The 19,011-nt window shown below is 48.8% G+C and overlaps 2 protein-coding genes and 1 pseudogene across 7 annotated transcripts in view; all 3 read right to left on the bottom strand.

The window, feature by feature from the left end:
* Positions 1 to 1,936: 1,936 nt before the first annotated feature.
* LOC147020833 (uncharacterized) lies at positions 1,937 to 6,200 on the bottom strand. Its single transcript, XM_085893818.1, is given in 6 exon segments — positions 1,937 to 2,174; positions 3,682 to 4,176; positions 4,229 to 4,439; positions 4,484 to 5,115; positions 5,117 to 5,608; positions 6,124 to 6,200. Coding segments are annotated over 6 exon segments (2,145 nt in total).
* Positions 6,201 to 7,154: 954 nt separating this feature from the next.
* On the bottom strand, positions 7,155 to 12,341 carry LOC147020832 (uncharacterized; annotated as a pseudogene).
* Positions 12,342 to 13,415: 1,074 nt separating this feature from the next.
* The window catches only part of LGMN (legumain), a 65,183-nt gene continuing 59,587 nt past the window's right edge, over positions 13,416 to 19,011 (bottom strand). For all 6 annotated transcript variants that reach the window (XM_085896496.1, XM_085896494.1, XM_085896492.1 and 3 more), the window contains 2 exons: positions 14,183 to 14,250; positions 13,416 to 13,763 (listed from right to left, as the gene is read on the bottom strand). In XM_085896496.1, coding sequence (XP_085752622.1) covers positions 13,721 to 13,763; positions 14,183 to 14,250 — 111 coding nt within the window. In that variant the 3' untranslated portion in view covers positions 13,416 to 13,720. The remainder of the gene's footprint in view (positions 13,764 to 14,182; positions 14,251 to 19,011) is intronic.

Raw genomic sequence — 19,011 nt, 5'->3', positions numbered from 1 at the left:
TCGGATAAGCGGTTCCCAAGTTACGGCCATTTATCTGTCAACCAATGACAAGACACGGTGCTATGACGTCACAATTTTTTTGTTTTTTTGCACGATTGACGTCACAATTCTTCTTCATTTGGTATGATGTCACAATCGACGCTGGGGACCTGAGTGTGTGCCTTTTCAAGGTTTGATATCGTTCTTCATCCGTTTCAGCTGTTTCCCAAGTGTTTCCCAAGGGTTTGAAAGCTGTTTTTTTCCCAAGGTTTGAATTAATCGTTCAAATTATTAATTAATCCCACGGTTTGAATTTTCCCAAGGGAAACAGCTGTTTCCCAAGGTTTGAATTAATTGTTGTGCTTGGTAGACATTTGTGAATACATTTACATTGAGAGGGGCGAGAGAGGAGGGGCGAGAGGGGGTGGGAGAGAGGGTGAGAGGAGGTGGCGAGAGAGGAGGGCGAGAGGGGGGAGAGAGGAGGTGACGAGAGGGGGGAGAGAGGAGGTGGCAAGAGAGGGGGACGGGAGAGGGGGGTGTGAGTGGGGGCGAGAAAGGAGGAGGGGGAGAGAGGAGGGGCAAGACTCGGGTAAGAGAGGGGGGAGAGAGAGGGGGAGAGAGAGGGGCATCACAATTCTTCTTCTTCGTTTGATATGACGTCACAATTGACGCTGGGGACCTGAGTATGTTTCCCAGCTGTTTCCGAAGTTATGGCCATTTATGATACGGTTGGTCCGATCTAATTGAAACAATGCCCCAATCCAGTCGTCGTTTACGAGAGCGAAGGAACGAAGCTGCACATACTGGCACGCACCTACGGGCACGCACCTACGGGCCTGCACTCGTTTTTATAACTTGGTCAAAAATTATCACATTGTCTCATCCTTGACTTCTGAAACAATCGATATCGTCAAATACCGCTCGTGAACCATTGGCGTCTCCAGACTTGTCAGCATTTTATTGTTTTTTTATCACCCTCAAATCCATTATGCTACTTTCAGAGAAATTGCATCGACACCCCCAACTCCCCCCTCAGCCTGTTCGCAAACTTTACCTCCTCTCTCTTCCTTGAGCTTGCCAAGAATGGGATGGTACCATTCTCCTGGTGCAACTTCAGAGTTGCTACAACAAACCTGTGGCCGGTATTGAGGAACTGAGCACTCCTGCAGACCAAACACCCTCTCCACAACGGCGGTCGGGGTGGACGAGTCGAACGCGTCGCACACCTCAGCCGGTGTGGGTGTGGGGCGAGGCTCCCGATTAATCTTATCCCCATCAGTATGTGGTGAGGAGGAATCGTTCCTCACCCCACCTTCACTCTCTTGCGGTGTAACCGCATTGGGACAAGAACTCTTCATATGCCTGTATGCTCCACACCCAAACCACGTCATGACTTCTGAGGAGACATACATTTTATATCCAAAACCATTTATTTTTACACTTGGTACAACATTGTGTTTTTTCTTTTTCAGGAATTATAAAAAAAACCACTATTTTAAATGACATGACGTGTTTAAACTTATCGCAAATAGAACACATCGGCACCATTGAGATCGTCGACACAACCTTGAGAGTGAGAGTGGGTGTGAGTGGGTGGGAGAGTGGGAGTGGATGTGGGTGTGAGTGGGAGTGGATGTGGGTGTGCGTTCGTGTGGGTGTGAGAGAGTGGGTGTGAGTGAGGGGTGGGTGTGGGGCATGGGAGTGGGAGTGAGTGGATGTGGGTGGGAGAGTGGGTGTGGGTGTGGTAGTGTGTGTGAGTGGGTTTGGGAGTGGGTGTGGGAGTAGGGGTGAGAGTGGGTCTGAGTGGATGAGAGTGTGTGAGTGGGAGTGGGTGTGGGAGTGGGTGTGAGAGTTGGTGTGGGAGTGGGTGTGAGTGGGAGTTTGTGTGAGAGTGGGTGTGGGGTGAGAGTGGGCATGGGAGTGGGTGTGAGAGTTCGTGTGGGAGTGGCTGTGAGAGTTAGTGTGGGAGTGGGTGTGAGTGGATTTGGGAGCGGGTGTGGGAGTAGGTGTGAGAGTGAGAGTGGGTGTGAGTGAGAGTGGATGTGCATATGGGTGTGAGTGGGTGGGAGTGGATGTGGGTGTGAGAGTGGGTGTGAGAGTTCGTGTGAGAGTTCGTGTGAGAGTTCGTGTGAGAGTGTGGTTGTGAGAGTGTGGTTGTGAGAGTTCGTGTGAGAGTGGGTGTAGGAGTGGGAGTGCTTGTGAGAGTTTGTGTGGGAGTGGGTGAGGGAGTGGGTTTGGGAGTGGGTGGGTGTGGTAGTGGGTGGGAGTGGGTGTGAGAGTTGGTGTGGGAGTGGGTGTGGGGTGAGAGTGGGTGTGAGAGTGGGTGTGAGAGTTCGTGTGAGAGTTCGTGTGAGAGTTCGTGTGAGAGTTCGTGTGAGAGTTCGTGTGAGAGTTCGTGTGAGAGTTCGTGTGAGAGTTCGTGTGAGAGTTCGTGTGAGAGTTCGTGTGAGAGTTCGTGTGAGAGTTCGTGTGAGAGTTCGTGTGAGAGTTCGTGTGAGAGTTCGTGTGAGAGTTCGTGTGAGAGTTCGTGTGAGAGTTCGTGTGAGAGTTCGTGTGAGAGTTCGTGTGAGAGTTCGTGTGAGAGTGGGTGTGAGAGTTCGTGTGAGTGTTCGTGTGTGAGTTTGTGTGAGAGTTCGTGTGTGAGTTCGTGTGAGAGTTCGTGTGTGTGTTCGTGTGAGAGTTCGTGTGAGAGTTCGTGTGAGAGTTCGTGTGAGAGTTCGTGTGAGAGTTCGTGTGAGAGTTCGTGTGAGAGTTCGTGTGGGAGTTCGTGTGGGAGTTCGTGTGAGAGTTCGTGTGAGAGTGGGTGTGAGAGTGGGTGTGAGAGTTCGTGTGAGAGTTCGTGTGAGAGTTCGTGTGAGAGTTCGTGTGAGAGTTCGTGTGAGAGTTCGTGTGAGAGTTCGTGTGGGAGTTGGAGTGAGAGAAGGTGTGGTTGTGGGTGTGTGTGAGTGGGTGTGGGTGTGAGAGTGGTTGTGGCTGAAGGGAGTGGGAGTGGGAGTGAGGTGAGAGTGGATTGGGGTGAGAGTGGGCGTGAGAGTTCGTGTGGGTGTGGGAGTGGAGTGGATGTGAGAGTGGGTGTGAGTGAGTGGGTGTGAGTGTGGGTTTGAGATTGGGAGTGGGTGCGAGAGTGGAGGCGTGCGAGAGTGGAAGTGAGAGTTTGTGTGAGTCGGTGTGGGAGTGAGTGTGTGAATGGGGGGTGGGAGTGAGAGTGGGTGTGGTTGTGGATGTGTGTTAGAGGGTTTGGGCGTGGGGGTCAGTGGGAGTGAGAGTGAGAGTGAGAGTACGTGTGAGAGTTCGTGTGGGGGTGGGAGTGGGTGTGAGAGAAGGTGTGGTGGTGGGAGTGCGTGAGAATGGGAGTGGGCGTGAGAGAGGGAGTGAGAGCGGGCGTGGGGTGAGAGCGGGCGTGGGGTGAGAGCGGGCGTGGGGTGAGAGCGGGCGTGGGGTGAGAGCGGGCGTGGGGTGAGAGCGGGCGTGGGGTGAGAGTGGGCGTGGGAGTGAGAGTGGGTGTGGGAGTGGGGTGTGAGGAGTGGGAGTGTGGTGGGAGTGTGGTGTGGTGGGAGTGGGTGTGAGAGTTGGTGTGGGAGTGGGTGTGAGTGGGAGTTTGTGTGAGTGGGTGTGGGGTGAGAGTGGGCATGGGAGTGGGTGTGAGTGGGTGTGGGAGTGGGAGTGGGTGTGAGAGTGGGTGTGGGTGTGAGTGGGTGAGACAGTGGGTTTGGGAGTGGGTGTGGGAGGAGGTGTGAGAGTGAGAGTGGGTGTGAGTGAGAGTGGATGTGCATAGTGGGTGTGAGTGGGTGGGAGTGGATGTGGGGGTGAGAGTGGATGTGAGTGGGGGGTTTGAGTGAGAGTGGTTTGGTTGTGGGTGTGGTTGTGGGTGTGTGAGAGAGTGGGTGTAGGAGTGGGAGTGGGTGTGAGTTTGTGGGAGTGGGTGAGGGAGTGGGAGTGAGAGTTGGTGTGAGAGTTGGTGTGAGAGTTGGTGTGAGAGTTGGTGTGAGAGTTGGTGTGAGAGTTGGTGTGAGAGTTGGTGTGAGAGTTGGTGTGAGAGTTGGTGTGAGAGTTGGTGTGAGAGTTGGTGTGAGAGTTGGTGTGAGAGTTGGTGTGGGAGTGGGTGAGGGAGTGGGTTTGAGAGTTTGTGTGGGAGTGGGAGTGGGTGTGAGAGTTTGTGTGGGAGTGGGAGTGGGTGTGAGAGTTTGTGTGGGAGTGAGTGTGGTAGTGTGTGTGAGAGTGGGTTTGGGAGTGGGTGCGAGTTCGTGTGTGAGTGGGAGTGGGTGTGAGAGTTCGTGTGGGTGTGAGTGTGGGAGTGGGTGTGAGAGTTTGTGTGGGAGTGGGTGCGAGTTCGTGTGTGAGTGTGAGTGGGAGTGGGTGTGAGTTCGTGTGGGTGTGAGTGTGGGAGTTTGTGTGAGAGTAAGTGGGAGTGGTAGTGGGTGTGGGTGTGAGAGTGGGAGTGGGTGAGAGGGAGGGAGTGGGTGTGAGTGGTTGTGGGGGTGACAGTGGGTGTGGGAGTGTGTGGTTGTGAGAGTTGGTGTTGGTGTGAGAGTGGTTGTGGGTGTGTGAGTGGGTGTGAGAGTGGGTGAGGGAGTGGTTGTGGGAGTGGGTGTGAGTGGGTTTGGGAGAGTGTGCGAGTGGTGTGAGAGTTGGTGTTGGTGTGAGAGTTGGTGTTGGTGTGAGAGTTGGGTGTGGAGAGTGGGTGTGAGAGTTGGTGTTTGTGTGAGAGTTGCTGTTGGTGTGAGAGTTGGTGTGGGTGTGAGCGTTGGTGTGTGAGTTGGTGTTTGTGTGAGAGTTGGTGTGAGAGTTGGTGTTGGTGTGAGAGTTGGTGTTGGTGTGAGAGTTGGTGTTGGTGTGAGAGTTGGTGTTGGTGTGAGAGTTGGTGTTGGTGTGAGAGTTGGTGTTGGTGTGAGAGTTGGTGTTGGTGTGAGAGTTGGTGTTGGTGTGAGAGTTGGTGTTGGTGTGAGAGTTGGTGTTGGTGTGAGAGTTGGTGTTGGTGTGAGAGTTGGTGTTGGTGTGAGAGTTGGTGTTGGTGTGAGAGTTGGTGTTGGTGTGAGAGTTGGTGTTGGTGTGAGAGTTGGTGTTGGTGTGAGAGTTGGTGTTGGTGTGAGAGTTGGTGTTGGTGTGAGAGTTGGTGTTGGTGTGAGAGTTGGTGTGAGTGGGTGTGAGAGTTGGTGTATCAGTGGGTGTGGGAGTTGGTGTTCGTGTGAGAGTTGGTGTGGTGTGAGAGTTGGTGTTCGTGTGAGAGTTGGTGTTCGTGTGAGAGTTGGTGTTCGTGTGAGAGTGGTTGTGGGTGGGAGTGGGTGTGAGAGTTCGTGTCTGAGTCGGTGTGGGAGTGAGTGTGTGAATGGGGGGTGGGAGTGAGAGTGGGTATGGTTGTGGGTGTGTGAGAGGGTTTGGGCATGGGGGTGGGAGTGGGTGTGAGAGTTTGTGTGAGAGTTCGTGTGCGTGTGGGAGTGGGTGTGAGTGGGGTTGGAGTGTGTGTGTGTGAGAGTGGGTGTGGGTGTGAGAGTGGTTGTGGGTGTGAGAGTGGGCGTGGGGTGGGAGTGGGCGTGAGAGTTTGTGTGGGAGTGGGTGTGAGAGTGGGAGTGGATGTGAGAGTGGGAGTGGATGTGAGAGTGGATGTGGGAGTGAGAGTGGGTGTGAGTGGCTGTGAGAGTGGGTGTGGAAGTGGCCGTGGGAGTGGGTGCGAGTGGGTGAGAGTGTGGTGTGGGAGTGGTGTGAGAGTGGGTGTGAGTGTGGGAGTGTGGAAATGGGTTTGAGAGTGGGTGTGGCAGTGAGTGGGCAGGGGAGTGGGTGTGAGAGTTCGTGTGGGAGTGGGTTTGAGAGTGTGTGGGAGCGGGTGACTGGGTGTGGGTGTGGTAGTGTGTGTGAGTGGGTTTGGGAGTGGGTGTGAGAGTTCATGTGGGTGTGAGAGTGGGTGTGAGTGGGTGTGAGAGTGGGTGGGAGTGGTGTGAGAGTGGGTGTGAGTGTGGGAGAGGGTGTGGGAGTGGGTGGGAGTGGGTGTGAGAATGGGTGGGAGTGGGGGTGGGAGTGGGAATCAGAGTGGGTGTGGTGGTTGTGGTTGTGGGAGTGGGTTTGAGAGTTTGTGTGGGAGTGGGAGTGGGTCTGAGAGTGGGTGTGAGTGGTTGTGGGTGTGAGAGTGGGTGTGAGTGGGTTTGGGACTGGGTGTGGGAGTAGGTGTGAGAGTGGGTGTCAGTGGATGAGTGTGTGAGAGTGGGTGTAGGAGTGGGGGTGTGCATGTGAGTGGGAGTGTGTGGGCGTGAGAGTGGGTGTGAGAGTGGGTGTGGGCATGAGAGTGGGTGTGTGTGTGAGAGTTGGTGTTCGTGTGAGAGTTGGTGTTCGTGTGAGAGTTGGTGTTCGTGTGAGAGTTGGTGTTCGTGTGAGAGTTGGTGTTCGTGTGAGAGTTGGTGTTCGTGTGAGAGTTCGTGTTCGTGTGAGAGTTCGTGTTCGTGTGAGAGTTCGTGTTCGTGTGAGAGTTCGTGTTCGTGTGAGAGTTCGAGTTCGTGTGAGAGTTCGAGTTCGAGTTCGTGTGAGAGTTCGTGTGAGAGTTCGTGTGAGAGTTCGTGTGAGAGTTCGTGTGAGAGTTCGTGTGAGAATGGGGGGTGGTTGTGGGTGTGTGTGAGAGGGTTTGGGCTTGGGAGGAGGAGTGGATGTGGGAGTGAGTGGGTGTGGGTGTGAGTGGGTGTGGCAGTGGGTGTGAGAGTGGGAGTGGGTGCGAGAGTGGGAGTGCATGCGAGAGTGGGTGTGTGTGGGAGTGGGTGTGGCGGGTGGGAGTGAGAGTGGTTGTAGGTGTGTGTGAGTGGTTGTGGGTGTGAGTTCATGTGGGAGTAGGTTTGAGTGAGTGGGTGTGGGAGTGGGTGTGAGTTTGTGTGAGAGTGGATGTGGATGTGGGAGTGGGTGTGCGAGTTTGTATGAGAGTAAGGGGGAGTGGATGTCAGTGTGGTAGTGGGTGTCAGTGTGGTAGTGAGTGTGAGAGTGAGTATGGTAGTGAGTGTGAGAGTGGGTGTGGGAGTGGGTGTGAGTTCGTGTGAGAGTGGATGTGGGTGTGGGAGTGGGTGTGCGAGTTTGTGTGAGAGTAAGTGGGAGTGGGTGTCAGTGTGGTAGTGTGTGTGGGAGTGGGTGTGAGAGTGGGAGTGGGTGGGAGTGGTTGTGGGGGTGACAGTTGGTGTGGCTGTGGGTGTGGGAGTGTGTGGTTATGAGAGTGGGTGTGGGAGTGCGTGCGAGAGTGGGAGTGCATGCGAGAGTGGGAGTGCGTGCGAGAGTGGGAGTGGGTGTGGGTGTGGTTGTGTATGTGAGAGTGGGTGTGGGAGTGGTTGTGAGTCTGGGGTGTGAGAGTGGGTGTGGGAGTGGGTGTGAGTGGGAGTGGGTGTGAGAGTGGTTGTGAGTGTGGGGTGGGAGAGAGTGAGAGAGTGGTTGTGGGTGGGAGTGCATGCGAGAGTGGGAGTGGGTGCGAGAGTGGGAGTGGGAGGGGTTGTGGGTGTGGTTGTGGGTGTGTGAGAGAGTGGGTGTAGGAGTGGGAGTGGGTGTGAGTTTGTGGGAGTGGGTGAGGGAGTGGGTTTGAGAGTTTGTGTGGGAGTGGGTGTGGTTGTGAGATTTTGTGTGGGAGTGGGTGAGGGAGTGGGTTTGAGAGTTTGTGTGGGAGTGGGAGTGGGTGTGAGAGTGTGTGTGGGGGTGGGAGTGGGTGTGAGAGTTTGTGTGGGAGTGAGTGTGGTAGTGTGTGTGAGAGTGGGTTTGGGAGTGGGTGCGAGTTCGTGTGTGAGTGGGAGTGGGTGTGAGAGTTCGTGTGGGTGTGAGTGTGGGAGTTTGTGTGGGAGTGGGTGCGAGTTCGTGTGTGAGTGTGAGTGGGAGTGGGTGTGAGTTCGTGTGGGTGTGAGTGTGGGAGTTTGTGTGAGAGTAAGTGGGAGTGGGAGTGGGTGTCAGTGTGGTAGTGGGTGTGGGTGAGAGAGTGGGAGTGCGTGCGAGGGAGGGAGTGGGTGTGAGTGGTTGTGGGGGTGACAGTTGGTGTGGCTGTGGGTGTGGGAGTGTGTGGTTGTGAGAGTGGATGTGAGAGTGGGCGTGACTGGTTGTGAGAGTGGGCGTGGGTGTGAGAGTGGTTGTGGGTGTGAGTGGGTGTGAGAGTGGGTGAGGGAGTGGTTGTGGGAGTGGGTGTGAGTGGGTTTGGGACAGTGTGCGAGTAGGTGTGAGTGGATGAGAGTGTGGGAGAGTGGGTGGGAGAGTGGGTGTGGGAGTGGGTGTGGGAGAGTGGGTGTGGGAGTTCGTGTGGGAGTTCGTGTGAGAGTGGGTGTGAGAGTGGGTGTGAGAGTTCGTGTGAGAGTTCGTGTGAGAGTTCGTGTGAGAGTTCGTGTGAGAGAGGGTGTGAGAGTGGGTGTGAGAGTTCGTGGGGTGAGAGTGGGGGTGGGGTGAGAGTTCGTGTGAGAGTTCGTGTGAGAGTTCGTGTGGGAGTTCGTGTGGGAGTTCGTGTGAGAGTTCGTGTGAGAGTGGGTGTGAGAGTGGGTGTGAGAGTTCGTGTGAGAGTTCGTGTGAGAGTTCGTGTGAGAGTTCGTGTGAGAGTTCGTGTGAGAGTGGGTGTGGTTGTGAGTTCGTGTGTGAGTGGGTGTGAGAGTTCAGTGGGTGTGAGAGTGGGTGTGAGAGTGGGAGTGAGAGTTCGTGTGAGAGTGGTTGTGAGTGTGGGGTGGGAGAGTTCGTGTGAGAGTTCGTGTGAGAGTTCGTGTGAGAGTGGGTGTGAGAGTTCGTGTGAGTCGGTGTGGGAGAGTTCGTGTGAGAGTGGGTGTGAGAGTGGGTATGGTTGTGGGTTCGTGTGAGAGTTTGGGCATGGGCGTGGGAGTGGGTGAGAGTGGGTGTGGGTGGGTGTGAGAGCTTGTGTGAGAGTTCGTGTGAGAGTTCGTGTGGGAGTTCGTGTGAGAGTTCGTGTGAGAGTTCGTGTGAGAGTTCGTGTGAGAGTTCGTGTGGGAGTTGGAGTGAGAGAAGGTGTGGTTGTGGGTGTGTGTGAGTGGGTGTGGGTGTGAGAGTGGTTGTGGCTGAAGGGAGTGGGAGTGGGAGTGAGGTGAGAGTGGGATTGGGGTGAGAGTGGGCGTGAGAGTTCGTGTGGGTGTGGGAGTGGGAGTGGATGTGAGAGTGGGTGTGGGAGTGAGAGTGGGTGTGAGTGTGGGTTTGAGATTGGGAGTGGGTGCGAGAGTGGAGTGCGTGCGAGAGTGGAAGTGAGAGTTTGTGTGTGGGGGTGTGGGAGTGGGTGTGTGAGTGGGGAGTGGGAGTGAGAGTCGGTGTGGTTGTCCGTGTGTGTGAGAGGGTTTGGGTGTGGGGGTGAGTGGGAGTGAGAGTGAGAGTGAGTGAGAGTTCGTGTGGGTGTGGGAGTGGGTGTGAGAGAAGGTGTGGTTGTGGGTGTGTGTGAGAATGGGTGTGGGTGTGAGAGTGGGAGTGAGAGTGGGCGTGGGGTGAGGGTGGGCGTGGGGTGAGGGTGGGCGTGGGTTGAGGGTGGGCGTGGGCTGAGGGTGGGCGTGGGGTGAGGGTGGGCGTGGGGTGAGGGTGGGTGTTTGAGTTCTTGTGAGAGTTTGTGTGGGTGTGGGAGTGGGAGTGGGTGTGAGAATGGGTGTGGGAGTGAGTGGGTTTGGGAGTGAGTGGGCGTGGGAGTGGGCGTGGGAGTGGGTGTGAGAGTGGGTGTGAGAGTGGGTGTGAGAGTGGGTGTGAGAGTGGGTGTGAGAGTGGGTGTGGGTGTGAGTGGGTGAGACAGTGGGTTTGGGAGTGGGTGTGGGAGGAGGTGTGAGAGTGAGAGTGAGAGTGGGTGTGAGAGTGGGTGTGAGAGTGGGTGTGAGAGTGGGTGTGAGTGAGTGGGTGTGAGTGGGTGTGAGTGGGTGTGAGTGAGTGTGAGTGGGTTTGGGAGTGGGTGTGGGAGGAGGTGTGAGAGTGAGAGTGGGTGTGAGAGTGGGTGTGAGAGTTAGTGTGGGAGTGGGTGTGAGAGTTAGTGTGGGAGTGGGTGTGAGAGTGGGTGTGAGAGTGGGTGTGAGAGTGGGTGTGAGAGTGGGTGTGAGAGTGGGTGTGAGAGTGGGTGTGAGAGTGGGTGTGAGAGTGGGTGTGAGAGTGGGTGTGAGAGGGTGTGAGAGTGGGTGTGAGAGTGGGTGTGAGAGTGGGTGTGAGTGGGTGTGAGAGTGGGTGTGAGAGTGGGTGTGAGAGTGGGTGTGAGAGTGGGTGTGAGTTCGTGGTGGTGGGAGTGGGAGAGAGAGGTGTGGTTGTGGGTGTGTGAGAGTGGGTGTGCATGTGAGAGGGGGTTTGAGAGTGGTTGTGGATGTAGGGAGTGGGAGTGGGAGTGAGTGTGGGAGTTGGTGTGGGAGTGGGTGTGAGAGTGGGTGTGCGAGTGGGTGTGCGAGTGATTGGGAGTGAGTGTGGGAGTTGGTGTGGGAGTGGTGTGGGAGTGGTGTGCGAGTGAGTGGGTGTGCGAGTGGGTGTGCGAGTGGGTGTGCGAGTGGGTGTGCGAGTGGGTGTGCGAGTGGCTGTGCGAGTGGGTGTGGGTGGGAGTGGGAGTGGGAGTGAGTGTGTGAATGCGGGTGGGAGTGAGTGGGTGTGGTTGTGGGTGTGTGTTAGAGGGTTTGGGCATTTTGGTGGGCTGGGAGCAGGAGTGGGTGTGGGAGTGAGTGGGTGTGGGTGGGTGTGAGTGGGAGTGGGTGTGAGAGTGGGAGTGCGTGCGAGAGTGGGAGTGCGTGCGAGAGTGGGAGTGGTTGTGGGGTTGGGCTGGGAGCAGGAGAGGATGTGGGAGTGAGTGAGAGTGAGAGTTCGTGTGAGAGTTCGTGTGAGAGTTCGTGTGGGTGTGAGTGGGAGAGAGAGAAGGTGTGGTTGTGGGTGTGTGAGAGTGGGTGTGGGTGTGAGAGTGGGTTTGAGAGTGGGTGTGGGTGTGAGTGTGGGTGTGAGCGTGGGTGTGAGCGTGGGTGTGGGCGTGCGAGTGGGCGTGCGAGTGGGCGTGCGAGTGGGCGTGCGAGTGGGCGTGCGAGTGGGCGTGCGAGTGGGCGTGCGAGTGGGCGTGCGAGTGGGCGTGCGAGTGGGCGTGCGAGTGGGCGTGCGAGTGGGCGTGCGAGTGGGCGTGCGAGTGGGCGTGCGAGTGGGCGTGCGAGTGGGCGTGCGAGTGGGCGTGCGAGAGGGAGAGAGGGAGAGAGGGAGAGAGGGAGAGAGCGAGAGAGGGAGAGAGGGAGAGAGGGAGAGAGGGAGAGAGGGAGAGAGGGAGAGAGAGAGAGAGACAGACTCAGTGTGAAGAGACAGGTGACATGTGTTTCATTCCTCTCCATGCTCGATTTGACTCTGATGAGTGAACGAGGTGTGAATGTTCAGAGTGGTTGTCAATGCGTGGAGCCGATTATAATCAGGTTGTTTAAAACTCATTAAGATTGTGTATTGGGAAAGAATTACTTTGAGCTCTTTAATCATCCTGAACTGGCTGGTGCACGAGTGAGAACAACACAACAGGACTCAATTGTTCGACAGCCCTGGAGGACGAGATGAACGCATGCGAGTTGAGCAAGCAGGATTGGATAATGACTTGGAGATCACTTTCCTGAACATCTCAATGATGTCGGAACAAACAAGAATATCAGCAAATGAGTCTCATGTCACTCCAACCACTGAGGACAGACACTCTGTTCTTCACATGTCAGCCTGTGGTTCGACACTATTCCATGGAAGCAACAACTCCAGGAAACTCACAGAACAGCAAACCATCTATAAACCTGGAAAATTAGTAGCACACAGTTTAAAATGACTTTTCTCTCATGTGACAAGTCAATCAAGATTCTTCCTTCCCACCCCTACCCACCCCTACCCACCCCTCACCCTTTCCTTTGTCTTCTCCTTCTCTCCCATTTCCAGTTCTTCCTATTCCTCTCCACCATGCAATTAACTCATGACGTTTCACCTCAAGTAATACATCACACGTGACATGTACATCTCTGCCCAATCGGCATTACTCATGGTTCTCCTGTTTTAACTTCTGCTCCCATTGTTCTCTCTTTTTCTCCAGCAAAGGGTGAGGTCCAAAACATCAGTTTTTCCATTTATTCAAGGTGGATCAACCTCCATTTAAGGGAAGCTTTATCTGTTTTTACGGAATCCATTATCACAGTCGACAAAGTCCTTCCTCTTGTGCAACGGACTGATCTCAGATCATCAGTTCGGATTCCTCCACAGTTACTCTACACTGGACAAGCTGCTTATGCTCTCCCAACAGTGGATTGAGGCCCTCAATCTTAGGCATGAGATCAGAGCAATCTCTCGAGACATATTATCTCAAGCATTTGATATAGTCTGGCACCCACCTTGCTCTCCAAACTCTTTGCTTCTGGTGTCTGAGAACAACTCCACACATGACCTTCTGACATCCTCGACTCTTGTAGCCAACACATGGCTCGCAACAGGATCCACTTCTCTCCATTCTATCTATGTCAAGGATGGAGTGCTCCAAGGCATTGTTCTGGGCCCAGCCTTATTCCGAATCTTCATCAATGATCTCAGCCTGGTGTTGGCTTAGTGGTTACGGTGTCTGGCTTGAGATCTTGGGTCTTGAATTCACACCCTGTTGGGGAATAAATGAACACCAGATGGGGTTGACTCAGCCTGTCATCCTTCCGAGGTCGGCGAAACGAGTACCAGTGGACTCGTTTTGGGGCACAGCATCAGCGGCATAGTCATGCTCCAACAAAATGATAGCTACCCAGCAGCCAAGCTGCCATACGCAAGGAGATCATCAATGATCTTTCTGATTCTCAGGAAAATCCTCAATCTCTTTGCTGATGACTCCACCGTAACATCCTTCATCCTTCAGATTGGTAGGCAGCAGCCTCTTCTCCTCTCTCTGTTGACTGAGATAGAATCATAAGCTGATCAAACACTTGAAATATGTCTTTCAATCCTGACAAATCTCACTCTATCTCTCCATAAATATTGTGGTGAACACTCCAATCTACTTCCTTAACAATCCTCTTGACAAAGTCCTGAATGGGTTTGAGGTTAGAGGAGTAGCAGCCTAAAGCAGAATCCTACATAGTTTCCTCCTGACAACTCCATTTTTGCCTATTCTGGTTCCTCCTGATGGATAAAAGGCTGTATTTGGTCTTGTATTTAATTCATTCAAACTTTTGGGGCCCCTCTATCAGTTATCATAATGTAGATTGTGTCGGTTGGGGATATCCGTGAATCTCCTCCAGCCCTTTACATCGTGAACAGGAGTGGTGTTATTACTGAGACTGGAAAGTAGAAACCAAGTGAAAGTTTTCAAGGAAATCCACCCTATCCTACAGAATGAACATGCAAATAATGTATCTTCAGGTTATGAAATGACATTGTTGTGCTCTTAGCCCAACAGATTAGCCATTATATCAAGTGATCGTTTTAGTCCAACAACTGGTATTTTTCCATCCACCGCTCTGACATTTTGTTTTCACCATATAAAAGCGTTTAAAACAGGTCAGAATGGAATGTTCAGATTCATCATCCATTTATTAGTTGCAAAATGTAAACAAAAACACTGCGATTGCAAAAAATGTCATTGATCGAGCAGAATCATTTAATCAATCTGAGAAAGCAGCAAAAGATGGAGCAACTAAAAGGATAACACTCTTTCTGACATAAATTCATAACTATATATAAGTGGTAATTGAGAAATAACCGAGGATAAAAGTATTAACTCAAATAATCGAGGATAAAAGTATAAACTCAAATCAAAATGATCGTTGAATCGGTGAACAGTTGGTTGTCAGAAGTGGTGTCGGTACAACATGTCATATTAATTTAGTCCTTGGCAGACCTTCAACATGACTTGCTGCATCCTGGAACAAAAACAAAAACTTTTGTCTATTACAACATGGAGGTGTACCTCTTTCATTAACTATGACAGATGATTTATAATCAGAACAATTTTGCAAGATATTAATTACGTCTTGCAGGACATGAAACTCCATTTATATTTGAGCGATTTTCCTTCAACCTCTCATGACCATTGCATCGTGTCATGATAACTGTCTTGACAACAGAAATGAAGTTGAACAAGTTATGAAAACAACATTATCACAAAGTTCTTTCTTGTTCAACATTTTGATGACTAGTCCTTATTTTACAGTCATCTTTCAGCTAACCTTTATGCTTCCTCTATGAGAACAAGAAACAAATTAAAAAATCATGCTGGGTGGATTACAGAGAGAACTCGAGGTTGATAATTTTAAAAGGTTCCAGCATTAAATGACATTACCTTTCAGGGTGAATATTTTCTTCACACATGTTCTGGAAGACGAAGAGGTGACGAAGAGCATATTCGTACTGGAATAAAAACAAAACATTCATAATCTGCGATTAAAAGGTGATTCTTATTGATGAATATATTGCTTCGATGACACCAGTTACAAGCTTCACTTTTAAACCACCAATTACATATCTTTAATGTGCTGTGCTTTTTCAAGGTACTAGCAAAATACCTGTCTCCGACTGATTCGTAGATATCTCACCTTGAATGGGAAATTTTTTGGAGTGTGCATTGGAATAAACGGAAATTCAACATAAAGTGATGTGGACCGTGACACGTGGTGTGGTGCATGTCTACCTTACAGACAATGGCAGTTCACTCAAAAGAAGAACTATCATTCGTGATTAAAATTATATATATATATGTATATAAATGTATATAAATGTATATAAATACTGTATGTATATATGTTGTTGTTGTTTGTCTTTCGGCTGCTCCCGTTAGGGGTCGCCACAGCGGATCATCCGTTATGATATTATATATATATATATATATACATATATATATATATACATATACATATATATATATATATGTATATATATATATATATATGTATATATATATATATATATATATATATATATATATGTATATATATATATATGTATATATATATATATATGTATATATATATATATGTATATATATATATATATGTATATATATATATATATGTATATATATATATATGTATATATATATATATGTATATATATATATATGTATATATATATATATATATATATATATACATATATATATATATACATATATATATATATACATATATATATATATATATATATATATATATATATATATATATATATATATATATATATATATATATGTATATATATATATATATATATATATATATATATATATATATATATATATATATATATATATATATATATATGTATATATATATATATATATGTATATATATGTATATATATATATATATATATGTATATATATATATATATATATGTATATATATATATATATATATGTATATATATATATATATATATATATATATATATATATATATATATATATATATGTATATATATATATGTATATATATATATATATGTATATATATATATATATATATATATATATATATATATATATGTATATATATGTATATATATATATATATATATATATATATATATATATATATATATATATATATATGTATATGTATATATTAGCAAGGTATGCTCACACATTGTGTAAGTATATGAACCGTGCTTCCCCATTGTTTCAGGTCACTCACCTGCATTTGATTTTTCATTTACGGATGCTTTCCCACAGTTCTGTGATTTCTTTGTGTAGCGGCTTTGATGTCCGTCAGCACACAAAATTACTGTGCTTCCCCATTGTCTCGGGTCACTCACCTGCATTTATGTTTCTCATCAGCAGGTACTGGGTCACTTGTCAGGATAGAAGGGAAAATGGATGGAGCAAAATACAGAAAAATATCAGAGGAAAACATGCTGCTCTCTGCAAGAAACCTGAAATTGGAATGGAAGTTCACCTTTCAGCATGCCAACGATCCGAAGCACACATCCAAAGCTCCAATGGAGTGGTTAAGGAACAAAGAGATAATTGTCCTTGAGTGGCCCAGTCAGAGCTCCGACCTAAATCCAATCGAAAATCTGTGGAATCACTTGAAGATTGCTGTCCATCAGCACTCCCACACAACTTCACTGATCTTGAACAGTTTTGTGTAGAAGAATGGGCAAATATTGTCCGATCAAGGTGTGCAAGGTTGGTAGAGACCTATCCCAACAGACTCACACCTGTAATTGCTGTCAAAGTTGATTCTACCAAGTATTAACTCAGGAGGGTGGACACTTATCCAACCAAGATATTATAGTTTTGTATTTTTTAATTAATTTTCTGAAATTTGTGGGTTACGATGTGTAAATAAAGGTGGAAAAAGTCTGATTTAATGCAATTTAATTCAAGGCTATAAGGCAACAAAAGGTGAAAATTTTGAAAGGAGGTGTGGACTTTCAATAGGCACTGTGGATGTGTGTGTGTGTGTGTGTGTATATATATATATATATATATATATATATATATATATATATATATTTTTTAACATATACATGCATGCATGCATGCGCGCATGTGTCCTGCATGGCACGATACTTACAAAATCCAAATAAACAATAGTTGACATGGCAACAGCAATTTGTTAATTTGGAAAATTTGACCTACCAAGTGTTTTACATGATAGAATGTTGTGCATAACAAATTTGGTTGATACATTTTCTAATTGCTGCCTAATAGGTGTTTATATGTTTTGGATGGCATTGACCTTGACCTTTGACTCATTTTAACCAGATTGTACACACATATACTATGCATGCATACGAATAAACAATGTAAGTTTCAATGTGATATCTTGAAAAATTCCTGATGTTTGGCAATAATAAAATCACAAAAAGATCCCATTTCATTAAAATGGAGTGAAATTGTTGTCATGGACACTATTTCCTCTTTGCCACGTGGGCAAACTTTTCTCACGGCATTAGCGACCCTGTAAAACTGTCTGCCGACCGCTCTTCCTGCAATACAGGGGGAAGGAGGCCTCTGAGAGTCAGTGTCATTCAGTACATCGTTTAGACACCACTCGACAAGGTACTCTTGCACATAACTGTCGATAAACCTTTCGAGCTCCATAATGACAAGCAAAAGTCTGCAAGGGCTTTCAGATGAAGCTTAGGAGGAGCCCCTCGATCCGGGCTCTGGTGACCGGCCACGTTGCGACGTGGTCTCTCTGTAATAACGGTATGACGTACGTAATTTCTAGACGTATGTGTCGTCTGCAACCAACGTTCAAACAGTATATAATTAATAGGCATATCATTACACAGCTTCACTGCTTCATGGACCGCTGCAGGGATGGACGAACAGCTTCATGGATCCCGTGCTTTTCGGAATATATATATATATATATATATATACATATATACACATATATACACATATATACACATATATACACATATATATACATATATATACATATATATATATATATATATATATATATACATATATACACATATATACACATATATACACATATATACACATATATATACATATATATACATATATATATATATATATATATATATATATAACCAAATGGAGAATGAAAACGGTTTTTTGAGGATGTCATTTGGCACCCCCATCTACTTCGCGCTTGGGGTGGTCGCCACATCTGCCACAACCCCACCCACCCCTTACAATTACTATGCCAATACTTCAACAGGGCTATGGACATCAGTCAAACACGAGTCATGACAACCAACTAGAAAATCTACAATTCTGGACACAAGAAATGCTGAAAGGTCAGGTCAGGTACGGGAGCCTGTGTCAGAGCAGCACATTGCTGCATCCAGTAATCCAGGGGCCTACATCTGGCCAACCCCCAAGCAGATGCCTGGCCCATCCCAATCTCCTTGATATGATGATCAACCTGCTGCAACCACAAGGCACGTGGTCAGCCTGTTGAGCTCCACTCACCAAGCTCTCTCACTGAGAGAAATTGGTGAGCAAGATCAGCGTCAGGAAAACAAGGCAAAGGTCCATTCAGCCGCAGCTGGCACTCACGGTTAACACAGGTAACTCTCATCTGAGTCCCTCTAATCAACTGCTCACTGGACACAAAATCTGACCAGCCATAGCCAAGGATTCTCCAAAGAGACCTTGTACCGAAGGAGTAAGTCTGTCTCAGATCTTTGATCAGAGTCCAAGTTTGACATCCATAGAGCAAGAATGGAAGGACCAAGGACTTAAAGACTTGGACTTTCGTCATCCCGCACAGCTCACGCCAGTGCCACACCCCATTATCCAGTGAATCCATAACTCCCCAGGCCTGACCCAGACGTCGATCGACCTCTGGCTCACACCATGGAGATGTGAATATCACTGCCAAGATAAGTGAATCTCTCCGTGACCTCAACATCCTCGCCACAAACAGGAACAGACAAGACAGCAGCATCCAAGATGTCATTGAAAGCCTGGATCTTAGTTTTGACCTTGGAAACCCGTAATCCCTACGGCTCCAACTCCTCATTCAGTGCCTCGAGGGCCCACATAAGGATATCCAGTGTCTCCACGAAGATGACTGAATCATCTACGAAATTAAAGTCAGAGATCCTGACATTCCCAAACAATGCACCACAGCTTTATCTCTCAGACATCCTCCCCAGAATCCAATCCGTACAAGCACTGAAAAGTGTGGGTGAAGCACACACCCCTGACGAACTCCAGTCGCAACTGGAAATATGTTGGAGATGGAACCACCACATCTCACAGCACTCTAAGTACCAGAGTATAGTTCAGAAATCAGGTTGATCAGTTTTGCTGGCACCCCATGGTGACAGAGGATCCTCGAGAGGGAATCCCGATTCCCTGAATCGAATGCTTTGCGGAGATCAACATAGGCTGTGAGCAGCCCCTGTTGCAACTCGTCTGCAAGTGGTGAGGACCTGGGAAATGTACAGAGACCCTGGAAAATGACGCCCATGGAGTGACGAATCCTGAGTCTCATAATACGCTCGTTGATCGGTGTTACCTCAATTATCATGGGAGTCAGCTTATTGGACACAGCGACAGCAACTCCTTGGGCATGGTAACCGTAAGAGTGACCAGACCAGTAGTCGGTGCACCCACCCGCCATGATCTCACCACTATCTGGTCTCTGAACCTCAGAGCACGCTGCAATACCGACGGTA

This window comes from Eptatretus burgeri, chromosome 9 (assembly GCF_056783735.1).
Source record: "Eptatretus burgeri isolate ZD-2024b chromosome 9, Ebu_testis_v1, whole genome shotgun sequence".
NCBI classification, from domain to species: domain Eukaryota; kingdom Metazoa; phylum Chordata; class Myxini; order Myxiniformes; family Myxinidae; genus Eptatretus; species Eptatretus burgeri.
Note: the sequence above shows the minus strand (reverse complement) of the source record. Positions and strands in the feature narration are given on the sequence as shown.